The sequence below is a fragment of the Balearica regulorum genome, chromosome 2 (assembly GCF_011004875.1).
Source record: "Balearica regulorum gibbericeps isolate bBalReg1 chromosome 2, bBalReg1.pri, whole genome shotgun sequence".
Classification (NCBI taxonomy): Eukaryota; Metazoa; Chordata; class Aves; order Gruiformes; family Gruidae; genus Balearica; species Balearica regulorum.
The window spans coordinates 105,525,549-105,552,857 of NC_046185.1; the positions used below are offsets into that span (position 1 = coordinate 105,525,549).

The 27,309-nt window shown below is 38.4% G+C and overlaps 1 protein-coding gene and 1 long non-coding RNA gene across 3 annotated transcripts in view; one reads left to right on the plus strand and one right to left on the minus strand.

The window, feature by feature from the left end:
* LOC142600488 (uncharacterized) overlaps positions 1–27,309 on the minus strand; it is a 71,230-nt gene that overhangs the window by 25,484 nt on the left and 18,437 nt on the right. Inside the window, exon 2 of the long non-coding RNA XR_012833993.1 lies at positions 17,829–18,131. This is a non-coding gene — a long non-coding RNA (uncharacterized LOC142600488). The remainder of the gene's footprint in view (positions 1–17,828; positions 18,132–27,309) is intronic.
* SLC9A3 (solute carrier family 9 member A3) overlaps positions 6,700–27,309 on the plus strand; it is a 56,166-nt gene continuing 35,556 nt past the window's right edge. For both annotated transcript variants that reach the window (XM_075745278.1, XM_075745277.1), the window contains exon 1: positions 6,700–8,076. In XM_075745278.1, coding sequence (XP_075601393.1) covers positions 7,881–8,076 — 196 coding nt within the window. In that variant the 5' untranslated portion in view covers positions 6,700–7,880. The remainder of the gene's footprint in view (positions 8,077–27,309) is intronic.

A 27,309-nucleotide genomic window follows, 5' to 3' on the forward strand; every position in this document is an offset into this window, starting at 1 on the left:
TAGTCCCAGACACAAATTTTCCACTAACTCCCAGAGATGTGATCCATCCCTATGTCATCATATTGAACAGTGGCTGCAGCAGGTAAAATTTAGAAAGGTTTCCCAAATGACTTGTTTACTGTGTGGATTCTTATTTTCATGTAGCAGATAAAATTAACAACTCTCCTCTGCAACTGTGCAGCTTATTTTTCTGTATTTCCAAAAGTGTGACTTTGTAGGAAACAGCAGATTAAAATACATTAGTCTGACAAAACCTGGATCCACTGCATAATTTTATTTGTATGGCTTCATGAGGGTAATGTTCCACAATCAGTTTCTTTCTTGTTTTCACTTTAAAGTTATCATGATAAAATTACTTATTTTCATATATTATTTGATTCCAAAAAGAATTCTTCAAAATAACTCTGATCAAGGCTTCCATGTACCAGAAATTTGTCAAAGCAGATTGATGCAATTATTAAATAGGATAGTGTCAAATTATTTTGCATGTTTAGAAAATATCCCTCTTCCTGTTTACATGTTCATTTACTGATCTTAGTTAGTTTATGGCTGCTGTTGTGGTTATGTGGAAGTTGCATGTCATGTGTATGCTGCACCTCGTGGCCTTTGGAACTTCAGTGAGATAAACAGCAATCCAGTTCAGATTCCCTCTACTTCAAAGAATCTCTGTCACTTTTCACAAAGGTCCATCTTTTCCCATTCCACTCATTACTGTCTAGTAGACTACAAAACATGTACTGCATTCCTTTTAAATTGACATTTGAAATACCACATGCAAACTTCCTTAAATAGATTGTGACATCTGTCACAGTTAGTGCAAAGATTTGTGTACTAATATAAAGTTTTTAAAAGCCCAAACTAGCTTTCAAATTTTTTTTCTCAAAAATTGAAGTTTCAACAATTGTTTTTGCTTCAGCGTAGGAAAAAAATTAAATCAGGACCATCTTAATTTCTTCTGAGTCATGATCAATATCAGGGCATTCACCTGAAATATACAAGATTCAAGATTATGTCTTTGCACTGAATTAGGCAGATTATTGATATTATCATTAGCTCTGGAGGTTTTCCTTCCTCTGTGGCTTTGACCAGGAATAACATTCTGATAATTTGAAAACATCCTAAAGGAAGATTCATAAAAATATGTACTGATTAAATGCTTTGATTTTAATAAACTGGAATTATCCAACAAAACTCCCCACCACCTCTAATGCATCATTCTTAAATATCTGCAGGTTTTAAACCATGCATCAACAAAGAAGTACTGACTGTTATTTATGCCTTTTTTTGTTGATCAAATTGCCATAATCAATACTTTAAGCCATAAATTCTGTTGGCAGATTTTGTTTGCTTCACAATTAATTCAATTATTTGACTCTTTGGTTTATCTATTTTAAGTTCAAAGTAACTGCTAATTATTACATTATTATTGTTGCATATCAGCCAAGGTTCGCTGTTTTATTTATCACAGTTTAGATAAAGAAAAAAAGAAAAAAAAGTAAAATTTTGCTCTCGCCAAATCTCAGCTGCCTTCTAGAAATATTTCAGATGAAAGCTCCTTTATGTGTGAGGAGACACATAAAAGGCTTTTACCTCTAAGCCTCTCCTCTGTGTTATGACAGAGGAGAGGCTTAGATTGGGTGTTTTGACGTTAGGAGGCATCCGGAAGGTAGGAGCAGCTTTAAACAAGCATCGGATCCAAGAAGGTCCGGGAAGCCCCGTCCCCGCAGGTTACTGGGTGCCCTCAAGACCAGGCAGACTGCAGGGTCACTCCCTCTGCTGGAATAGGATTCAGATCACAACAGGTAAGTAAATTTACTCATGTTGCTGAGCTTGCACATGCTGGTTAAACCATCCACATCCACTCCATGGCCTACCAATAGAAACAAGCGTGAATCATTATATGACAGTGGCTGCTGCCAGCTGTGCAGACCTCAGCATGTAATTTATGAACAGCAGGGAACAAGAGACACTCTGGTTCAGTTGGGGGTGAGGGGTCTTGCGTGTCTGCCAAAAGAGGGGCTCTGGTGATGACATATTGAGTTCTGTAGCTGGTATAGGTGAAACCATCTGGACTTTTTAATGTGAACATGCACACACTAAGCTAGGCAGGGGAGGTATGAACCATAGATTTCAGAGAGGCATAGTATATGGAGAATCAGGAAAAGGAAAGATTCCCTCTCTATAGGTCAACCAAAATTTAAGATCAAGAAGCATCTGAGTCTAGATATAAAACCAAGAATTAAATGTAAAATTATTGTGCTAGAAATTCAAATTATTCTACTTAGCTGCCTTTGTTATTTAAGGGTCTTTTTTTTTTTTTTTTTTTTTTTTTTTTTTTTTTTCCTTCCCCCTAAGCAATTCAGCTGTTTGTTTTGCTTTCCCTCTCAGGTTAAGCTACAGAAAGTTGAATACCTGTACATGGAAACAGTTCAGAGAGATGCACTTTTATTTCCTTTTTTTTACCCACTTGATCTCTGAAATGAGTAGTTATGGTTTCTGACACAGTCTTCACCCCAGCCTTTTTAACAGAGAGCAAAATGACAGTTGATTTTTAAAGATCAGCAAATACAATCTATCTCCCTTATGACTAGGAAAACTAGTAGTGACTTGTGTCTTGAGTCTAGTATATGCATTTGTGTTGGTCAGGCTGATGTGTACCTGGAAGTATGTGGGGTGAAAAATAACAAAGCTGAATTTGAAGGGATAGAGAGTCTTGGGAGCTTAAGTACTGGGATGGAACATCACACACAAATAGCACTTTGAGGGTTCCTTAGCTATCAGTATTTGGGATTTTTGGTGAATATTGATGGAAGACATGCATGAAAAGGAAGGAGAGCAGAAATCAGGAGTTCAGAGAAATAGAGTAAGATGCCAAAAACATGGGAACACAAACAGTACAAGAAAGAAAGTGTGGAAGATGCAGGCTGTCGTAAATGAAAATCTTTGTGGTCATCTTTGACTAGTAGCAAGCCCAGAAGAGTCCTAATACCGTAGAAGAATTTTCATTGAAATTGGAACATAAAGAAAGAGGACTTACAATGCACATGGCATTTTATAAAAGTACTTTTTTTTTTTCTGAACATAATATGATAAAATATATTGGGCATCTGGTGCTATGTAACAATTTATTTCCCTGTCCCAGTCCCTTTTAACTGTTCATAATACTGACAGTTTACGCAGATACAATCCCTTATGGAGGGGGCCATCCTTGACTGAGGTCATAGGCAGAGTTAATGTTTGTTACTTGTACCCTCCCACGCCTATTAGATTAGCTGCTAATCTAGTATAAATGTGGGGGTTCATTAAAACAATAATAGCAAAACCAACAACAAGACAGAATCTGGCTGAAATGTCTGACATTTTCAAAAAGACGTGAGGCTAAAAATGAGGGATCTGGTAAAAATCCCCTCCACTTACTGTCTTTAAATTCAGTCATGTCTTGAAATGAATCATGAAAAATCCAGGTAATTTCCTCTGCCATGCTACTTCCCAGCCAAATCCATTTTCACCTACCTCTCTGATTCCTTCAGCCTCACCCTAGTCTTCATTTTGTTTACTTAAACTGGCAGTAATGTGTGTGGGCTGAATTAATACATTGCTTTTCAAAGTGATTTCAGAGGTTCATATTAGGCATGCTGTAACATAATGCTCTGCAACATTACTCAGTCCAGCAATATTTTTCCAACTCCTTGCGGCATAAACTTGCACAGCTGCACTCATTTCACTTGGAGAGAAGTTGGCAAAATGTCAGCTGTTAAACTAAGTAAATTCACTATAAATTCACATAGTTGTGCATTCATCTGCATATAAACCACATTAATTCTCACCAAATCATACAGTTATATTGGTACAATGCCATTTGCAACAATTACTGTTCTATTTAACTACAAATACAGTTGGAATTATGACATACAAATATATGCTGGAACTATATTCCTTTCAAAATCTTAACTTGCTTATGCATTTAATAGACATTAATATAAAAAGAGGACATTTCCCTGAGGAAAGACAGGATTGGTAATAAGTAATTTGCGATGGTTTATGTTGCATCATGAGATTTTTCACAGTTCATTTGCCAATTCTTCACTACTTAGATTTATTTATTTTCCTTTATGAAAGTTCTGGCTTCCACAGGCATGTACTTCTTTATTTCACCTCAGCTTAAACACATTAGTTGTAAATTCTAATATTGAAAGTTAATTGTAACTTCCACCTCCAAGTTAGTACAATGAAATACTGTGTGTGCTTTCTAGAGAAAACGAATATAATTTTAAAGATTTCAGTTTATCCATTGTCTTTTTTTTTTTTACTGAAATTGTCTTTTACCTCAGCTTTTAAAAAATCTTAAAGAAACAATCTTTAATTTAATCTTAAAGAAATAATCTTTACTTAAAGAAGTAATCTGTACAGGACACAGATCATGTGAAGGATGTATAAGATACTACTAGTTATTTTATCTAAGCAATTATTTACACAACATTTCCAGAAGTGACAATGTTGGAGTTCATTCAGTTGGGGGGGGGGGGGGGAGGGGGAAAAACCAAACAAAAAAACAAACCTCAGGACACAAAGCCATTATTTTACAGTAAGTAGAAATCTTTCTTGTGTGATTTTTTTGGGGAGTCAGGAAATATCAGCTGTTGTATGATATGATATCTTTATTGCAAAAATAGGACTCAAGCTAATGCTTTTTTATTACTGATACAGAATGAGGTCATAGGAAACTATATAAGGGCTTCCTTCAGCAAAATGGAATCTATTAATAAATACAGAAAAGCAAATGTATCGTTGTACAACTATATATTCTGTACATGCATTCATGTATATTCAGTGTACTATTCGTTTAGCATGTATTCATGTAGCTACAGGAGATTCATGATTGCTAGTTCCTTCCTCTGTCCTCTCTGTGTCATTCTAACACACTAATGAATTGCACAAGAATTCCCTGATATGTATAGTCATTTGATATCCAGCCTACTTTTAAAAAATTCCATAAGCAGTCAGATGATATGACAAATGTCACAGATAGATACACCTTGAACCAAAGGGTCAACAAAACCACAGTGTTGAACAAAAACACAGTGTTGGCATTTTAACAGTGTTGTAAACCTTGTTCTGAGAAGATTTTGTGACAAGCAAAAATATGTACTTTTGTAGCAGTTTGGACCAAGGCCTTAAAAAATATTTACAAATTCTAAAATTCTCACAACATCCCTTTAAGGTAGGTTGCTGGGCATTATACTTTCAACTGTGGAGCATATTAACGTTAGCTTGTTTGTGCTAAGATGGTACTTCCAATATTTTTTGTTTGCTGATACTGGTTTACCTCCACCAGGAAACCCAGAATTGTCATATAACTTGGTTGCTGTCTTCACTGTTGTCATGATTAGAAGATTACCTAAGGGCAATCAGAAGCATGATCTTGGCTAGAGCTCCTCCAAGTGAAGTGTAGACCTTTGCTTATCTGCAGAAAAGATCCACTGGAGAAGGCTTTCTCATTTTTCTAGCACAGCTGCAGGTATTCTTGATCTATGATACATTTGTCCTAACAACATGATTAGCTTCAATACTTTCAATAGTAAGGTTTATTTCTGACCCAATTATCATTTTGTGGAACTAGATTTGGGAAGAATCACATATATAAGATAGTTGTGGTGCCCTTTTATCAGCTGCAGCTGAAATGTTTAACTATGATGTGATTGTACTGAAATAAATTGTGGTAATAAAAACAGTGCTGACAGCTTGTCTCTACTAAAATGCATTGTTCTCCTAATATCAGCAAGTAGAACTGACATTAACAACTAAGAACTACTACTATCCACAGGAATCAGCAATAGGTTACACAGATGATCAGCAGCTACTTACTTCCAACTCTAGTTTTCTCTCTATAATGGCAATGCACAAAAATGCATTGGCCAGAGCAATTTTTAGAACCTTTAAAAAAACTTGTGAGGAAATTCTAAAGGACTTTTGGGTGCCTGAGTCATACTCCAAAAAAGATAAAGATAAAAATAACATAGATAGAATTTCGGTTGTTAGACACTGAAATATTCTTCAAGTCATTTCCTAAAAGTGAAGAAAATATTTTGCTGTTATGCTTCCTAAAAAAAAAGTTGCCAATTCCATCTTCAGATTGGCTCCTAGTTAAAAAAATTCCTACATAATTTCCTTTCCTTAAATAATGAAAGGGGGGGGGGGGGGAGCAGACGAGACGACGATGGACGGACATGGGGGGGACCCCACAAATGAAACCAACAAAAAACCACAAGATGTTTCATTGTTTGAAGAGAGGGTCCAACACAAGGCCTGCACTTGCTTTGATGTAATAACTGAATCTTCAGTGCATTAACTCAAGCGAACTTTGCTCCTTGAGGTCCTTAGCTAAATGAGATTATTATGCGATAATGATAGACACCCTTTATAACACTGACAGTCCATGCAAACTTATTGTTTTAATTAACCAGTTAATTGATTTATAGAGTGTCTGTGCAGGTCACTTAGACTTTGAAAAAGTACTTAGCTTTTCTCCCATGACTGAAATAAAATAATTTCCTAATCTTTCAAATATTTTAAAGGAGAGCTTTATCATGTTCATTTTTGAACTCTTGACAAAACCAACTGTGATGTAAGTAAAACAAAATGTAGTATTTTTCCACAGAAAGTCACAGAAGCAGTGGACTGCATATGTGGCCAGCTGGATTGCTTCAGAGCACACAACAGAGGACAGGAGCTGCTTCTGCGGTGTGTGGAAAGACGCACTCAGTTCTGTTTGCTGGGAATATGCTGCTTTGCTGCCTTTTTACTGCAGAGTGATGATTATCAGGAGTCCACCTGCCTACAACACACAAAATGGACGGTCCAGGAAAACAGCAAATGTTATCAGCAAAAAAGAAGGCTTTAGGGGGAAATTGAGAATCTTCTAAAAGGTTTCACGTTGTGACCATTAAAAAAAAAAAAGAGAGAGAAAAAAAAGATAATAAGCCAGATAACGTTTTTACTATAGCACATCTTAACAAACAGCTGCAAGCAGATCTAAGTGGAAAGCCAAACCTTGCTTGCTAGTGTCATTTCCCCGAGCACCGTAGGAAGAGGTGCTCTCTGGTGGACAGAAGAAAAAGCTTATTTGAGAAATCTGCTGTATCTTCGGTGAGCTAGATCCTAACACGATTTCAAGATGAAAAGCATAAAAGAGTGCATTTTCTCTGTGGCAGCGGGCTAGGACAGTGGGTCTGAGGGAGGCTGACCCATGGGGCTGCGCACCCGAACGGAAACTTGTGGATCTCCTGTTTATCCCGGCTCCCATCTGAGCACGGCTCCCAGGCTTCACCTTGGACATGCCTGCGGGAGCGCCCCATCCTTGGCCCCTGAAGCCAGAAGCTCAAGGCCAATTCTTTCCAACCCCCATGTGCCCAGAGCCGAGCCAGGACGGTGGACACAACCCAGAGCCTGCCGTCATTCCCTCGGCGGAACGGAGCTCCCTTGCCGATCCCGAAAGGTGCTCAGTCAGGGCATCGCTGTCTCCGCACTGCAGCCTCTGCGGGAGCGGCAGGAAAGCTCCGCCTCCGGCCGTTCGGGAACAGCCTGATAAAGGCAGGTGCGGGCAAGCAACAGGACCCCAGCTCGAAGCATCTATCTATGCACAGAGTCCCTGACCCCTCCTTGGCCACCCCGTGCAAAGCGGCACCTGAGCCAGCCCGAGCAGCCGTGCCGACGGTGGCGGGATAGGACCCTCTCCACCGCCTGCTGAAAGCACCGGTGTCCCGCGGTCTGCAGCTCCGGTCGCGTCTCTGCGAGGGGACAAGGACCTCGCCCCCAAGGACCTCCGAAGAGGCGGGATTTCTCCGGGAAAGGGAAGCAGGATTTTGTTTTGTGTCTTGGAGATGAGGCAGGTATCTGGAGTGGGGTTTCTCCTGGGGCTGATGGCTCTCCCAGCGGCGCTGGGACAGAGAAACTCGGGAAGCCCTATAAATAGCAGCCAGCCTCAAAGCTTTGCCATCGTCTCTTTCAAATGGGATCACGTCAAGGACCCTTATATCATTACACTCTGGATACTTGTGGCCAGCTTGGCCAAAATCGGTGAGTCCGGAGTTATATATTAATATATGTCCTCTCCCTTTACCTTCCCCCTTTCCCTTCTCCCACCAAACGTACATGAAGAAAGCTTATCATAAGTCCACTGACCCGTTTTCAGGGGGTTTACTGTAGTCTGTCCTGATTTCATAACACTGCCCTACACGGTGCTTAGCAGTGCGATTTTTCACCTGCCCCAGTCGGTTACCTAGTTCATTTTCAGTGCCTAGGTCTATGGCTTCTGCATCTGATTCCGTGCAAACCCTTGCAGTTCTTTGAAACCATGCATTGCTGTTGCTCCCGGGAAAAAAACTTTTTACCGAAGTGAAACAGAAACGGGGCCTTATTACTTATACAATACCTATTCCAGTTTGTGATATGCTATTCTTCTGATTATGATTGGTAGCTATATTAGCAAATACCATCAGAAATTAACACTGTAAACTACACATATGAACTTAGTATGCTCTGCATTGCAGTGCATTGCTGAATTAGTGAAAGAACATATAGTTCATAGAGAAAGGTAATAGGTATTATCAGACCATCTGATGCAGCTGAAAAAATATAGGCTTTAGAGTACACAGAATTTTCTCCAAGAAATTGGAATCAGTAAAAAGCAAGGACTTAGTCTAACTTCTATAATTTAAGTGACTTTATAGGAATGCTCTAACTCTTGTGTTCTGAACTTTGGGACTTTTTCAAAAGCACTTCTGAAAGTGTTATATTAATAACGCTGCTGAACTAGAAGAGTCACTGTAAACATTGGAATGTATCTTATTTGCTTGATGCTATTATTTTCAGTCCTTTTACCTTTGGATCTAAAACCAGACCTCCAGTTTGCCTGATGTTGAAAATGTTATTTTCAATTTTCAATAAATCACCTCTAAAATCAGTCTCAAGTCAGAAGGTATGATCAGCTGAAAATCCTACTAATGCTTTTCTGTACTTGTACTTACTAACTTGTGATACCACAATCACATTCCATGGATTTTGCATGTCACAGAAAATGGAAGATGCAAAAAGGTGTACTTAGTTATATTCTGTCTAGCAAATAAGCTAAACGCAGTAAGACTTGGGTGGAAACTGCTGTCTCCAAAATCAAATTAAAAGATTTAAAAAATGAGGAGTAAGTTATGTAAAGGTACTACTGTAAAACATTTTTCAGTGATACATGCATCTTAGGTTTCACTTGCTTAACCATAGATATATCTAAATATCCTTATTTGAATCACTGTTGGACTACACCTTGCAAATAGTTTGTGTTCACATGGTTGCTGCATTACCTAGATTACATTTAAATACAGTTTTAATTTACTTTTATTGGTGTGTTATATCAAGTAGAAAGCTGGGGAAACCAGATATAGGAAAAACCAGTGACAATGTTGAGTCCCTATAAAATTGTGCTCACCAAACTAATACATAGGTTGCTGATTTGAACCTTCTTTTTGAGCTACTCTTTCAAATAATTATTTGCATTCTGTGTTATTAAGCCCTTGCTGCTTTGTACATGTGCCACAGTTGTACAGAGTAATATTAGTGCTGCACAACCATATCAGTGCTGTGTGAGAAAACCAATGAAGATAACAGGACAGTTAGATTGTCCTGTATTTAAATTGCAATGGCCTGGATTAAGATTATGTTTGATTAAGATGAGCCATTTTACCATGAAGTCCTCAGTATAAACTCTCGATAAAGCACTAATTGTCCTTGGAGTTCATGAGCTGAATGTTGCTGGTTCTGTTTTTAAATTCTTTGCACTTATTTCACAGCTGCAGAGCATGTGCTGGTAGATCATATCTACCATCAACTCCATCATTTTCTTCCCCAAAGCTCTCAAGCTTCATTCTTTTCTATCTCCATATTTGTAATTGCAATCCTATGCTACTCTGGACAGTGTCTCTGAAGAAGCAATGGACAACTGCTGTATTCCACTGAGAGCCTATAAATGCTCCTGCTTTCCTCACCAGTAACAAATAAAATACAGAAAAGCAGAAATGTACACTCACTCTTCAACAGCTTATTAATGAAGAAAGCATGAAGCTGTTAATGTAAGTCAATGAGAAAGGGAACTGAAAAAAACACTGGCTTGTCAGTCTTCTATCTACCTTGACTTGTCAAGGGTTCTGGAAAGTACACCAGAAATCTATCAGAAGATTTTGAATGACAAAAATGCTATACTGGATCAAAGAAGTTTTATACAATCCAAAAGCAGACAGAAAAGAACTGAGGAAAAAAATATAGAACATCTGCCCTTGTGTTTCTTGCTTTACTGCCTGAAGAAGGGCAAAGGTAGTGGAGTCAAAATGCTAGTTTTGCTGTGGGTTTTTCAGCAGGGGAGCTCATATACATGCAAGCTCACTTCTCCATGGATACAGAGGTTGGGAGAGCTATTTTACTGATAGATATAGGCAATTTGGTCAGCAAAGGCTGTTCTGGGTATTGCAATTGGTAGCTGGGGATGAAAAGTTTATGAGAATACTTTGCCTTCTCTTGCATTAGAATAACCTTAGAGTTTTGTGGGGTTTTGTTTTGTTTGTTTGTTTGTTTAAAAAAAAAAACAGTTCATGATGTTATATTGCTTAGTGAAATGTGTACTTAAGAGAAGATTCTTGTGGCTTTTCTGGGACTTTATGTTCACGTTATGTACATTCAGAATGTATATTGGTGCTGACAAGGTATTCTGCAACATAAAGTATTGTATGTGAAATCTCATAAGCATTCCAAGCACATGAAGAAGGGCCTAGTGTTTTGGGCTTTGTGGGAAGGAAGCTGCTATTTTTGTGTGTGTGTGAAGAATATTTACATCTCTTGGGCAAGTCTAAGTATTGGTACAAATCAAACCATGGAAGAAGAGTCTTCGTACAGTTAGCTTTCATGCACTATAGGAAATAAATTAATTTGCCTGTGTCTACTATGAAACTTCTGATGCATCTCAATGTACTGTCTGACATACTATAACTGATTTAATTTGACCATCTTAATTTGAAATGCCCCAACTCTTCATTCTAAGGTACATAGTGTTCCACTTTGGCTAGTGATCTTTATTTCCTCTTTTGATAGGCTCTCTTTATCACTACAAATGAGTATCCTTATGGGATAAAGCCAATAAACCACTTACATGTGTAAAGCTAAGCCAGAAAAACATCTTATCTACATGAAGAAGGTACATGAGGTGCAGCTGGCAACCCTCCTAGTGGACTTCAGGTGTCCACTTCCTGGCATCTCAGTTCTGAGCTCAGGAGCTAAAAATGGGCAAGACAAGAAATAGTTCAAACTCTGAATATTGTATGCATTTTTTTCAGAGGATATTTCTGAGGCCATGTCTATGGGAGGGGGGGAAGTATACTTTTTACTTTGGGAGAATATCCACTGCATGCTTCTATACTTATTCAAAAGCCTACAAGACAGAGAGAGATTATATTTTTATTTTCATTGGAGGTTATGTGAGGAACTTGTAAAATTCCTACTTGTGGTTTAAGTCCTTCCATGTACTATAACATCCTTCAGAAAGATAGTTAATTGCTTGTCCCAAAATGAAAAAACCAAAACCCTCTACAAAGCAGTCTTTCTGTCTGTTTAGCCCCCCAAACTTGCTCAATGTGGAGCAGATAAGCAACTGTAAGAAACAGTGGGAGGGTGAGTGACTATGAACAGGAATGAGGAAGGGTACATAGCCTTTCATTATCTGTGAGTCAAACCTCTTGCCAACTGTTTTTGTGGGTACAGTTTATGCTGAGTCTAAGAATGTGACAAAAGGTTTTTTTTTTTTTTTTTTTTTTTTAATGTCTGTGTAGTTGTGCACAAATTCTAAAGGCTTTTATAATAGAAATTTAAAAGTGGGAGTGAAATTTGAATCCAGGGCAGATGGTAAATCCGTCTTCAGGAATGCCACAATGCTTTGTAGGAGGTAGAAGTGATTCAGTAACAACGAAAAAACACTTAGGAGAAGGCTGGCCTAGTGATATCTCAGAAAGATACTGTGTCGGATGGATTTGTTGAGTCCGTCAGCTCTTGAGACCCCAGGAGGACATGAGCTGTAAAGCACACTATCTCTAAGCTTACAGACATATGGGTTCCTACAAATGCTCTAGTTTCCGCATGCCCAGGCCCCTTCACATTGTCTCAAACTACTCTGAAAAAGGAGCTCTTCAGAGTATTTTAACACAAACAATTGCTGTGGAGAATTTTAAGCATGTTAGGGATGGGCTAGGTAAGGAACTGTGAAATGCAGGTCTAACAACCCATCTAATGTAGACTCCTGCGGCAATATTTTCTTTGAAGAAATCAATACTCCTCCCTCCAAAGCAAACTGTCAAAACAAAAGCCGATTGGACTCCCAAGTTTCCCCTCTTGGCATTTTAGCACTAGTGAAAAGTGTCAATTACTTAAAGTGATTTAGGGTATTGTTTTAATAAAAACAAAAAATGTTGCTCTTCTGTTGGCAATTCTTCAGTAAATAACATCTTTAGGAAGAAATGTTGAAGGATGCTTAGCGAAACTTTATTGGAAGTATTTAACTGAAAATGGAGTCAAGAGACTCAAATGATGAGGATGCTACCAGATCCTGCAAAACTTAAACTACCAGCCTGGTCATGATTGTAGTGCTTGTTAAAAGCTGCTTTCATTAGCAAATAATAATGTGAAAAAGGACTTTGCATTGTGACTAGGAAGTCTGGACTTGACTACCTTCCTCCGTATGGTGAACAAGATAACAAGGAAAAAAAATATATCTTTTACTTTTATTGTCAACTCAGTAGAAGCTGGAACAGGTTGGCATATTTATAAGGGAGGCATATGCATTTCCTTCCTGGATATAGCCTTTTATTATCTATCTTAAAAACAATTACATAGAAATGCTATAGATTTGTGCTGATAACTGGAGTAGCTTCATTTTAGTTAGATGCTGTATTTCCTCTTGAAAAGTGCTGTTTAGAATACCTGTGAGCTAGGAATGTTAAATACTGTAAAATCTCTGCCTTCTAAGGAATTACCTTTTGTATGCAACATTTTAGGCAGCTGAAAAGAACACTTCTAACATAGAAGAATAGCTTAGCATTTCCAGTCCTAGGAAAAACTGTGTAAGCCATGTCTTTATCAAATTTATGATCTGTATATGGATGCCTATTTCCACATTTTATTTTCATTTTACCTTTGTACCTTACTCATCGTTTTCCTGTCCTTCCTGCCTCCCTGAAACACAAATCTCTCTTCTCTCCCCTCCCCCTCCAAGTCTTGCATGTTTCAAGTCTTAATTATTTAGAGTAGGGAAGAAGATATCAGGACAGTATAATTCAACAAGATTCAGATTACATCCTCTGACGAATAGCAAATGTACAATGGCAAATTGTGTGAATTACATAAGAAAACAATGGCATTTTGAGAATGGCCCTGAATTGAATACAGTTCAGGCATGCATACCTAAGAAAGGATCTCTGCCATCAATTACTTTCAGGCACCTGTGTGCAAAGTGCTCCGCGTTCTCTGTAGAACAATGAAATCCTTTTAATATTTAGTCTTAGGAGTGTTGAAACCATTGTTGAAACTGTCTTCAGACCTAAAGCCACTTATTACTGAGAGTGATCTACAAACCTCCAAAGTGACAGTAAATCTCTCATGTGGTAATGCAGCAGACCACAGGACTGCAAGTAATAAGTGCAAGCAGCAAAAACCCTTTCAGGTGTACACAGGTTCTTCAAGTGAAAGGCTTTGTGAGGTCCCCTTTGTTTTTGTAGAGCTTTGTGTGTTACAGATGCTTAGGAGGGAAGCTGGTATTGGAAATCCTGAATTATTACTTCAACCTGGCAGTAAGAAGGTTGCTTTTCCAGTTTTTTTAACTCATACCTCCAAAAGTCTATCAAAAGTCACTGAGTTTCACCACCAGTTTGCTTAAAGAAATGTTTTGAATTCAAATACAAAACTTCTTTTCCCCCTATTTGCCATGTTTTAATTGCCGTGAAGTAATGGGATAATGGATTACTGAGTTCTGCTGTACCTTCTGTATGGCTCATTCTATTCCAAGATGAAGTGTCGAGTCCAAAGTCGTAGAAGAACACTTCTTATCTGAATATTCTTTTTGCTCTTTCAGGAAATTTTCTCTGATTTTTCTTGTTTCTCTGCAGTAGTGCAGTTAAACTAGTGTCCCAAAGAACTAGCTGCTCTAATTTTTCTTCAATTTTCTAGCAAGCAACACCCATTTAAAATTACAGACCACTAAAATAGTCTTGGTAAACTCCAGAACGTGGCTGGCTGGCTGTGTTGTAATATTTTGATTCCTTTTGTAAAACAGCTTACAGAGTATTCACCCCTATGAAAGGAGTGACTTGATACCCAATTGGTTGCTATGGAAAGCACTGTAAAGTCCTAAATACTGAAACTACGGGCTGACAAGGAAGGGCCGACTGAGATGGAATGCAAGACCTCAGGTGGAAACACTTCTAATTAAGGCATGAATATTTGTTTATTCATGAAAGAAGAAAACTGGAAAATATTCTGAAAGGCCTATACAAAAGCAGGGCTTTTAAATAGATGGATCTGGAGAGTTTTCTCCTTCCAGTAACTGAAAGTAGAAGTCAGTCTGGATTCACTAATATGTGCCTAGGTGAGTTCTGCTTTTATCCAATGAAAGAAAAAAATGCCTCAGCCTTTTGTCAACTCCAAATGTTAAAATAGCAGTAATCAGACATCAAGAAAGAAAATCTCTAAGTAGATTGTATACTGATTTTCAAAAACATTTGGTTACAATTTTCTCTGCTTCAATCACAGATTTTTGAAAGTGGAGAAATGGTGGAAAGTGGAAGCTTTATGGATTCATTCCCTTCTGAAAGTTGGGCTTTGGGGTGTCGTGGTTTAAATCCAGCCAGTAACTAAGCACCATGCAGCCACTCACTCACCCCTGCCCCCAAGGGCATGGGGAGGAGAATGGAAAAAATACTCATGGGTTGATATAAAGACAGTTTAATAGGATAACAAGAGAAGAGAATAACAATAAGAACAGTAACAGTGATGTACAAATGCAATTGCTCACCACATGCAGAAAAAAACAAAACCCAGTTGGGTTCTGCCTCCCAGCTAGCTTCCCCAGTTATATATTGAGAATGACATGATATGGTAAAAAGTGACCCGCATAGTGGATGAGGGGAAGGCTGTGGATATTGTCTACCTGGACTTCAGTAAAGCCTTTGACACAGTTTCCCACAGCATTCTCCTGAAGAAACTGGCTGCTCATGGCTTGGACGGGCCCAAAGAGTGGTGGTGAATGGAGTTAAATCCAGTTGGCAGCCAGTCACAAGTGGTGTTCCCCAGGGCTCAGTACTGGAGCCAGTTCTCTTTAATATCTTTATCAATGATCTGGATGAGGGGATCGAGTGCACCTTCAGTCAGTTTGTAGATGACACCAAGTTGGGCAGGAGAGTTGATCTGTTTGAGGACAGAAAGGTTCTACAGAGGGGTCTGGACAGGCTGGATCGATGGGCCAAGACCCACCTGTATGAGGCTGCACAAGGCTGAGTGCTGGGTCCTGCACTTGGGTCACAACAACCCCATGCAGTACTACAGGCTTGGGGAAGAGTGGCTGGAAAGCTGCCCGGTGGAAAATGACCTGGGGGTGTTGGTCGATAGTCAGTTGAATATGAGCCAGCAGTGTGCCCAGGTGGCCAAGAAGGCCAACAGCATCCTGGCTTGTATCAGAAATAGTGAGGCCAACAGGACTAGGGAAGTGATTGTCCCCCTGTACTCAGCACTGGTGAGGCCGCACCTCAAGTATTGCATTCAGTTTGGGGTCACTCACTGCAAGAAAGACATTGAGCCGCTGGAACGTGACCAAAGAGAAGGCCCACGAAGCTGGTGAAGGGTCTAGAGCTCAAGTCTTAGGAGGAGGGGCTGAGGCAACTGGGATTGTTTAGCCTGGAGAAAAGGTGGCTGAGAGGAGACCTTATCAATCTCTACAACTCCCTGAAAGGAGGTTGTAGCCAGGTGGGTGTTGGTCTCTTCTCCCAAGTAATAAGTGACCGGACAAGAGGAAATGGCCTCAAGTTGCACCAGGGGAGGTTTAGATTAGGAAAAATTTCTTCACTGAAAAGGTTGTCAGTCATTGGAACGGGCTGCCCAGGGAAGTGGTTGAGTCACCATCCCTGGAGGTATTTAAAAGACTCTGTAGATGTGGTGCTACAGGGACATGGTTTAGTGGTGGACTTGTCAGTGCTAGGTTGGCAGTTGGGACTAATGATCTTAAAGGTCTTTTCCAACCAAAATGATTCTGTGATTCTATGATTCTGTGATTCATGATAGGGAATATCCCTTTGGCCAGTCTGGGTCAGCTGTCCTGGCTGTGCTCTCCCAGCTTCTGGTGCACCTGGCAGGGCCTGAGAAGCTGAAAAAGCCTTGACTTAGAGCAGACACTCCAACTACCTAGCATCAGCTAAAAACATCAGTGTGTTACCAATATTATTCTTATACTAAATCCAAACCACAGCACTATACAGGCTACTAGAAAGAAAATTAACTCTATCCCAGCCAAAACCAGGACAGAGAAAAATGGCAAATATTCAGAAACCTGTGAAGATCCTGAGCCAGTACGATTTCATAATGAAAATCTCCCAGGTGCAAACAGATTGTAAACTGATGGAGGGACTTGTCTAAATACAAAACTGATTTTATGTTAAGTCTTTTAACTGAAAAGAGCCTGGCTTCATCCTCTTTGCACCCTCCCTTCAGCTACTTTATACATGGATGAGAATCCCCCTTGAGCCTCCTCTTCTCCAGGTTAAACAGTCCCAGATCTTTCAGCCTTTCCTCATATGTGAGATGCTCCAGTCACTTAATCATCTTTGTCGCCCTTCATTGGGCTCTGTCCAGTATGTCCATGTCTCTCTGATATGGAGGAGCCCAGAACAGGACACAGTACTCAAGGAGTGGCCTCCCCAGTGCTGAGTAGAAGGAGCACCTCCCTCAGCCTGCTGGCAACACTCCTCTTAATGCAGCCCAGGATACCATTAGACTTCTTTGCTGCAAGGCCTCATTGCTGGCTCATGTTCAACTTGGTGTCTACTGGGATCTTTTCTGCCAAGCTGCTTTCCAGCTGGGTGGCCCCAGCATATATCTCATGCACATGGTTGTCCATTGCCAGGTGCAGGACTTTGCACTTCTTGCTGAACTTCCTGAGGTTCCTGTCAGCCTGTTGAGGTTCCTCTGGATGGCAGCATGACCCTCTGGCCTATCAGCCACTCCTCCCAACTTTATGTCATCAGAAAACTTGCTGAGGATACACTCTGCCCCATCATCCAGATCATTAATGAAGAAGTTGAACAGGACTGGACCAAATACTGACCTCTGTGGTAGGCTACTAGTTACTAGCCTACAATTAGACTTTGCATGACTGATCACCACCTTCAGAGCCCGGCCATTCAGCCTGTTTTCAATCCACCTCACTGTCTGCTCATTCAGCCCCTACAGCAACAGCTTGAGGGGCTATGAGGCTCTTATGGGAAACAGTGTCAAAGGCCTTACTGAAGGCCCAGTAGACACTAGCTACTGCTGTCTCCTCATCTACCAGGTCTGTCATTTAATCATGTAAGTTAATCAGGTGGGTCAAGCAAGACTTTCTTTTTGTGAATCCATGCTGACTACTCCTGAGGAATCTCTTGTCCTTCATGTGCCTGGAAATGGTTTCCAGAATTAGTTGCTCTATCAGTTAGACCTTCAGATCCTGGTCTTTGGATTAGCAGCGTTCATACATGCATAGAAAATTATTCACATCCTACCTTGTCAAAGAAAGCAACACTTCTGCATGCAGGCTCAAGCAGTAGCTACCTGATTCAGCAGGAACATGTGTAAACCTGAGGTGGTGGTTGTAGTGTTCTGTGCTTCCTGCAGAACAGGATGATAGATCTGCTTCCTACAAATCTCTCTTCTGCCCACAACTGTATACCAGAAAGCACACTTCTGTAGTCCTCCTCTGTATTAGGTAGGTATTATTCTGTGTCTTCCACTGAATTGCAGCACTGGTACACTGGTACTTTGCGATTTTTAATGGTATTTTTCTCAAGAAGACTGCCTTTGTTCCCCTAAAAAAAGAACCCCAAAAGAACAACAAAAAGTATAGAACTCAATCCAACCAACCAAAAAACACCCCTCAGGCAAAACTATGTGGGTGGATATTCCATCATTACAGTTCTTTCCTCTCCTACAGGAAGGACCAGGAAATTTCCAAGTCCATGATAGTTATGGCCATGCTGGTCTCCTATTGCTTCCTTATATGATACTCATTTGTCTCCTATCTTCATTTCACTTCACAAATGACTGTGCAAGTTCTGACTCTGCATAGGAGGACATTTTGACTATTGTACCGGTATTTTGTCAAGGTACATTATTGGAGTGTAGATGAAGATACTTTCAGCTGTTATCTATTTAGATCTGTTTAGATTAGTTGCCACAGATGATAGAAGATAATGTATTCTTTTTCTAAGTAGAAATATTGTGTAAATACTGTGTTTATTCTCATGTTTCTTTAATACGTGCTACTATAGATGCCATCTGGAAAAGCAATCAGTATTTTTTAAAAAAGTATTTTTATATATTTTTAAAAAAGTATTTTTATTTAAAAAAGTATTTTTATAGGCAAACAACTAATTGAAGTTGCATGCACAATCTTTCTAGTGTAATAAGCTAAGATAGTCTACACTAAAAAAAATAACCATTTTGTGTTGATCAGTGTACTGATCAGTAAATAAAAAAAGATAGAAAGTACTGTGAGAGAAAGGGCAGAATGGAAGCTACAGATGAGAGTGCTATTATGCATGTTGCATAAAAATGATGTAATTAGATTGTGAGGAAAAAAGAAAAAGAGCAGAAAGTATGTACATATTTACATTCAACTAAAAAACCTTATTCTTATTTTCTTAATTTCTGTTGTTTTGTTATCATAAAAATAAATATTTTATTATCATCAAAGGTTTTCTGTTACCATATCTTCCATTCATTGAAAGGATTTTGTCATAAACTACTGCCTGATAGATTCTATCAATACATCCATTAGTCATAATCTCTTACCATGAATTAGCAATAAAAGATATTTTAGACTTTGTTCTGTAGAGCTTCAAGAGGATAGCTTTTTCTCTTGGGCAGTCTGTCCTCTGGGGAACTCAGCCAGTGGCTCTACAGTGGAGTACAGTGTATCTTAGAGGATGTTACCCTTTACAGGTGTAAAAAGAACATGCATAGCAAGGCTTATTTTTTTCTCCATTAACAAGGCATTTCCTAGACAAGATGAATAGTCAGCATCACCTTGTTGTCTTCAATGTTATGCTAAGTAGTCCTTCAAATCAGGGACTTACCTTTCTATCTGCTCCCAATAATCCTATAAATCTTCATTTTATCTGGGCCCTTTAAAGGTGGATTATATATCTGTCAGTTGCTGCACTTTTGCTGATCTGTACATGATTATACCTAACAGGTTTAAAAAAACCAGTATGGTGCATCTATCCACAGTGGCAGAGTTTGAAGTGCTTTTCAGTTTTAATATTTACCTTTTTTTTCTTATTACTTCTGTGTTCCACAATCTCTCATGCAGCAAAGTCTTATGATTTCAGAAAGAACAAAAGATAGGTTGTAAAACACGGAAGGCGGTAGCTCACTCAGGCCAGGTATCTATGTGTTTGTGTAGCATTCATACCAGATCCTGAAACTTGTATCCTGTAGTGGTGAAAACTTACATTGCTTATGGAGTAAAAGTGCCTGGAAAGAGAAGGCTGCTTTTGTTACTTTCTTCTTGATAATAATTAGAAAAAAAATGTTTGCACTTTAAAAGAAAAAAATATTAGGAATATAGAACATAGCAAATTCCAAACCTACACCTTTTTTTTTTTTTTTCTTCACAGTGTGATAGATACAGCATTGAAGTCAGTGAAAGATAAATGCTTTGTAATTCACCTCCCCCCAAATTAATGCAATCAATTTTCAGACATTCTCTGATCTGAGCATGAGGTTATTACACTTCATTTGAGTCTAAAAAAAGAGCTGTCACATTTATCATGGAGTTAAGGGGAGTAGCAATTCATTAGTACATAATACACTAATCTTCTTTGCAACCTTATGTTCCCTAGTATTTCAGTAAACAGAAGTACATCTTGTTTTCATGTCTTGAATACTTGTGCTGAAGAAAATGGTAATTAAGTGAAAAACTAAAGCTTTTTGCTTTGAGACAAAACTATTATTTCTGAGTACTCAATAAAGCATCTTAATTCTTCAGCCTTTCCTAAGGAATACAATGTAGTTGGCCTTACTAAAAACCCATAGTTTTCAAGACATGTTCACGTGAATAATGCTGTTTCGTGTTTGAAAGTATGAGGATGTAAAAACAGCAAGAGGAAGTATGAAGTTTCCTTCTGTTTATTGTGATTTAGAAGTAAAGATTAAAACTAGTCCAAGATAAACCTGCCACTGTAGGTGGAAACTCAGCTTGTGTATGGGTACTGAAGCTCTGATGTCAGGAAAGACCTACCCAAAAGTAAAGATGGTTTATAGCTATATTTTCCTCTTACTGCCTGGTGTAGCATGTGTTCTCTGCTACATGATGGAGGATCCCAGTGTGTTGAAAGTCAGTAAAATCTTGCCTACATGATCCCATCTGATAAATGTTTTAGGATTATAATCAAGTGAAGTAGTATTACAGCCAACAGCAGTGTTCATGCTGTAGTACCTAAAACACAGTATCTGTACCTGGGGTTGAAAGAAGTCTGGTAAAGAACCCAGTACTTTGGGAACTGCTTGTCAGTTAAGAATATGATGGAAGTACAGATAAATCATCAAGCAGAATCGGTTGCTGACAAACTAAACATTCATAAATGAAATTAAAATAGTAGAACATATACTGTATTATCATATGATTACTTAGATGCTAGTGAACATGCAGAAAGTGGAGAATTCATAGATTTAAGGAAAATTCAGCTGAAACTTGGCTTCTGTCCTGACATTTGTTTTTTCCCCTCCCTATCAGGACTAGCAGTATATTTAGGTATAGGATTTCAAGACAATAATGAAAAAACCCCAATATTCGCAGAATATTATGAAATTTGGCTGTTCACAACACTCCCTGTTTTAGAAAAAAAAGCAGGACTAACCTACCTGCATTTTTTATTTTATAGTTGGTATAAGGAAATGTCAGTTCAGCCAGGTCTTTCTGTCAGGTTGATGCTTTTCCACTCCAGCATTTTTTTTTCAGAACCAACCCTGGTATTTACATGTATATGAAGATGCTACACTAATCCTTTTAGAATTAAGTCCACATATATATATATTTTTTTTTCCAGTTAAGTTTTCTCTCACTTATGATTTATCTGTGTGCAAATAAATTAACTCCTTTTGCTGGACATGAGCTGGTAATGTGTGCTTGGAGCCCAAAAAGCCAACCATATCCTGGGCTGCATCAAAAGAAGCGTGACCAGCAGGTTGAGGGAGGTGGTTCTGCCCCTCTACTCCACTCTCGTGAGACCCCACCTGGAGTACTGCGTCCAGTTATGGAGTCCTCAGCGCAGGAAAGACATGGACCTGTTGGAGCGGGTTCACAGAGGAGGGCCATGAAGATGACCAAAAGGATGGAGCACCTCTCCTGTGCAGACAGGCTGAAAGAATTGGGGTTGTTCAGCCTGGAGAAGAGAAGGCTCCAGGGAGACTGTATTGCAGTCTTTCAATACTTAAAGGCAACTTATAAGATGGGGACAAACTTCTTAGCGGGACCTGTCACGATAGGACAAGGGTAATGGTTTTAAACGAAAAGAGGGTAGATTTAGACTAGATATGAGAAAGAAATTCTTTACAATGAGGGTGGTGAGACATTGGAACAGGTTGCCCAGAGAGGTGGTAGATGCCCCATCCCTGGAAACATTCAAGCTCAGGTTGGATGGGCCTCTGAGCAACCTGATTTAGTTGAAGATGTCCCTGCTCCTTGCAGGAGGATTGGACTAGATGGACTGAAAAAACATCATCGTCTTCCTACCCCATTTTGAAAAATCAAGTCTATTTTCTATATGTACTACATTTTGCAGTATAAGGACATTACCTAAACTACTGTTCTTCCTGTTGTTATCATCGTGTTCTTCACCTTTCAAATGAGATAATGAAGGTATGAAAGTTAACATATTAATCAGAAAAGCTGTATGGACAAAATCAAAAGCCATGTTAAAGCACATTGAATGATACCAGTATCTCAGAGCCACTCGCAAGAAAAATTCAGAGTGATATAAATTAAGCTCCACTTGGCTCCTCTTAAATCTGTGGAAAAATAAACCATGCACCTGGATTTCTGAGCAAAGTTACTTCCTTTATGGGCAGGAATGAGTGCATTCAGTAAGGAAGCATGTAACACCTTCTGCTCTCTATTGCCTAAGCCAGAAACTCCCAGGCTTGTTTGGTAAAAATGGTGCTTTCTTAACCTTCTGTCAAACAAATAGACAAAGTATTGTGCAAGTATTGTAACATGAGAATCCTTGCCTGTTTCTTTTCCACATATTGCCTTGCACAGTTCCTTACCATCTTCTTTCTGACTAGCATGACTGAAGTTAAAAGAGCCATTCAGTCATTAAGTAAAACTCCACAAAGGAAATTGTATATGGAGAAACAGGTGAATGACAAGTGATTTCACCAGCATTCTTATAGAAACAAGTTTCTACTTGCTTCTCCATTTCCTGACAAAGCTTTGGAATCCCAAATCTTTCACTGAGGAGCTTCCACAGCCCTGTAAAAATCTTAGAAAAAGATTATTCTTTATCTCGTGTCTTTCTGGACACCTTATGGCAATAGGGAGTGTTCCTCTTAAAAGTGTTTCTAACTTGTTAGTTAAAAATAATGTCATCTAGAAAAATCTGAGATTACTAAATTTCTAGCACATGTAAACAACATACTTGAGTTTCTGAAATTATGTAAAAGAGTTGTAGTCCATCATGAAATTCTTATCTTATGAAGATGCTGGAGTCTTTCCTCCAATATAAGACTCTGGCAAAATTTTGAAGCCTTGCAGGGTGCCCAGTAGTATTCACTTGCAGTGAAAACCAGCCGTGTATGTTTTCTAAACTTCTCTCAAATTAAGTTTGTTTTCAGTTTTAAGCAAGAGCTACTTGATATATGTGATATTTTTTTTTTGTGTCTGTGGGCATCACTGCTAAATTTGAATACCCTAATGCTTATTTAATTTACTGCTGTAATTAGGAATACTTCCACTGTAATCCCATGCTATTGCAGTTGTGCTTATTAAAATCTTGCCACAGTGGAATGTAGGAGGGCAGGAAGCAAGGCAGTCTACCAAGGCTTGGAAAAAAGTGCTTTCCTACCCCATGACTTAGAGCAGCCTTCATAGCTATTCTGTCTAGCCCTTAGGCTTTAATTATGTCCCTCATGCCCTTCCTAACAGGCAGCAATCCTTACTGTGCCCTGCAAGAAGCAGTACTGGGGAAGAACAGGAAGTCCCTATAGTATAAGGAAATTTTCAAAATTCCAACCTACTATTGGGATTCATTAAGTATTTTCTTCTTCATCTTCTTTTTCTTCTTTGTACAGTGAACCTGAACCAAGGAGAAGAACTGGTTCTGTTTTGTGATCAGGCTTTGATAATTCTTTACACAATTTATCATGGCACCAGAGCAACTGTTTCCATATATCACTAGTAATCCATTTCTCTGCAGTTCTTTATCTGTATGAGCAAAAGCCAAAACATTTCCAAAGGGAGACCTTTTTTTTTTAAAATTCATTTATCATATTAAAGTGAAGGTCAAAAGGAAAAAAAAATCTCTAAAATTCATGTGAAATGAATTAACTCAGCATTTCTTAGCATTTCTTTTTTTAACTCAGTTCTCCCCATGTTACTGGAAAATAGTTTGGTATTTTAAAAATAAAAAAGTGCTTTCACTATCTGTCAATAAACGTCAGTCAATTTTGAAGATAATTTTAAAGCTGGACCAGTTGCACTCTATACCATTAATAGAAAATAAATTCTACCTTGTTTTCATGCCCCCAAATGCTTTCTTAATTTATACTGTAAAATCAACTGGATTTTTAGACCTCAGGCAATCATTTTAGTCAAAACTACCTCAGTGATCAGAAAATTACCACTAATTCTACTTACAGTTATTGCTGACCCTTTAAGATGTAATTGGAAGAGGTTATGACAGAAACATATTATTTTTATTCTTTTGTATATAAAGTAGCTCTATTATGTAATATCCTTCAGCTGTGCTTCTTTGTATGTGTATTCGGTATGGAATATCATGTACTGACAGCATCCTAAACACAGAAAACTCATAGTAACCATTAACTGAGTTCAATCTGTGAGGAATATTAACTTGATCAAGAATATTGCCTTTCAAACTTAATTCTAATACATATGCACAGGAAATTAAGCAGTTTTATGATACTTTTGCTGTCCTGTTTTATATCCTCTACTATATTTCAAGGTGTTTCTAACGTGTACTTTGCTCTCATTTTGAAATATTATTTTTGACTGTTCCCATTTTTCTTTCAGTGCCGTTCAGTTCCATAAGGGCCAAATGTTACCACACTTGCACTGCAGTGGGACTGCTCCTTCAGAAAAGAACTATTTGGCATAATTATGATAAACTGTACCTGACTGTTAAAACTTCATTATGTTCTAAGTGCTTATAGAGGTAATAGTTGCTTACTCACACACATCTTTGAATTTGACTTGAGGCTATCTTGTTATGTTATGACCTATCAACTGGGAACCTTGACCTGTATGTTGGTTGCATTTTTAATTGATAACATATTTTGTTAATTGTTCACCTACAAAGAACAGCGACCTAAAAATCTCCTCTTTAATGAGCTCATTACAATGCTGTACACTTTGTAAATGGTGATCATTACATATGTGACAAATAAAGAAAGCTTTCTTAAGCTGGATAAAACCAAACTCAAACCAGATCATCTAAACAAGTTAAATATGAAGGACTTTGTGCTTTGCTTAGGAAAAATATGTCCAAGATTAATTATGAATAGTATTAATAGTCATGGTCATGTACATATATTTTAAGACAGTACCCAAGGACCTATACCAAAAATGGCTTTTACTGCTTGTTACACAACACATTATATCTCTGAGTTTCTTCAGATATAAAATATCTCTGAGGTTTTTTTCAATAAATCTTTCAATTTTTGCTAGATTTGGTAAAAGCATTAATAAAATCATTTAAGTCCAAGTAATATTTTTTAGATAAAATTAGTAAAAGCTTTTCCTTAAGAGTTTTATATCATTTGTATATAAGGCATTCAAAATGGCAAAATCAATTAATAAGACTTGCAGAATACCGTTGTTGCAAGGTCCTTAGAATAGAATCTAATGGACTATAAAATATGCTATCAGTCTCCTAACCAGGAAAAAAAACCCTGAGCACACTTTGTTGATAAGGATTAGAAAGGCAAATACAAGTAATAATGATCAGCTTCAGCCATGTCCAGTCTGCTCAAACACTTCCTGGACAGGCTAGAAAAACAGTTGCCTAATGCTTTGAATCCTTGCTTCAACTGAAGCACTCTTAGAACACAATGGAAGATTTTTTACCCCCTTCATTTAGGCCTAAATTCATCTGTTAATAAGACAGGTGGTAGAACACTTACCAGATGGGTAAGGAAAGGGCAAGATAAGGTATGAAACTATAAGAAGGTTATTTGTGGAAGTCACTAGAGTTTAGGTTTTGGACTGGTCTTATGCTGGTTTTTGGGGTTTTACTGGGTTTTGTTTTGTTTTAATTACCACTGTACAAAGAGGTGAGGTATCCTACTGCAGGTTTCTGATGACACATTTCCCTAGGCATTATTGGTGTTCATGGAGATCTGGCTGTTGTACTAGAAAAAATGTACAATCTTGAGGACTAGGGGAAGGGGTGAAATACAGTAATATCAAGAGCAGTCTCACTCAAGGGACCAATGACAAAAATTTCTACCTGAGGTTGCGAATGAGAAGAGAGGTACACATCTGTATGAAGTGAATACAGGATGACTCTGAGTCACCAATGTGATAATGAATCCAGGATGTAGCTGAACCATAGATTGTGATAGGAAATTATTAATGCTGTTGGACCTGTTTCTACTGTGACTCATGCAGAATGCAGTCTGTATTTCTGATGACTCTGAGTCCACAAAAGTGAACTCAGATTGAAATAGACAGAGCTGAAGTGAACACTGGTTTTAGTTCAACAAACCAAAGAGAAGCAACAAAAAGAGAATATGTTTCACTCTGTGCTTATGTAATAGGAAATTAAGTATTTAACATAAAGGAAAAAGAACTATTTAATAAAATTGATATCACTGTCACAGAGTAAAATGGATATAAAATAGCTGTGAACAAGCTCAGGCTAGAAATCAGAATGAAGTCTCTAACTATGCGATGAGGGCTGCTAGTGTGCCCTCACATAGGCTTAGCTGGAGCAAAAATCCTCTGAAATGAAGATCATTAAATGTGGTATTGTGATAATGGAGGGTCTAGCTATACAACCAAATAGCTCTTCTAGTTCTTACGGTCATAATTCCAATTCCTAGGTCCTCTGTGCAGGCTACATAAGCAACTGTAATTAGTTGGAAAGCATGCCTACAGCTACGCAGTCAAGAAATGATGTGTTTAGTAATGTGGCAAGAGTAGAAAACTTATGTAGCCAAGTCATAAGGAGATCTTAAAAAAGAGATCTAGTACAACTGAAGTCAATGCACAGGGATGCAAAACTGGCATGTCATGTGAAAATAATACGAGTTAGAAAGATAGAGCAGAAAATGAAAGACATACGAGTATAAAGACATCAAGTATAGCAAGTGCAGGAAGTTTATTAGAGAACTAGTAGGTGGGCAGGACTGTTGAGAAGTAAAAGGAGCCATAACAAAAGATAAGAGAAATATAAATACAGGAAACTTCATTACACAGGAAATTGGTTCAAAAATCTTCTCAAGAGTGGAGTAAGTAGAAAGTGGATTTATCAGAAGAGCATGCTCTTGAACAAATATATGAAATAGATAGCAATTAACACCAAATACGTAAGGACAAGTAGCAAAACCTCTGGAGAAATTTGAGACTAAAGCTGTAGAAGTACAAAGTTCCCCATCAAACAGCAGACAAGGTGATTGAAGAGTGGAAGAGACCTACCCTTCCTTTAAAAAAACAAACAAAAAAGGAAACACTAATGGTCATTACTGGTAAATACTTTTCCAAACAATTGCAACAGTGAAGTTTAAGGAGTTTTACTGTCCATT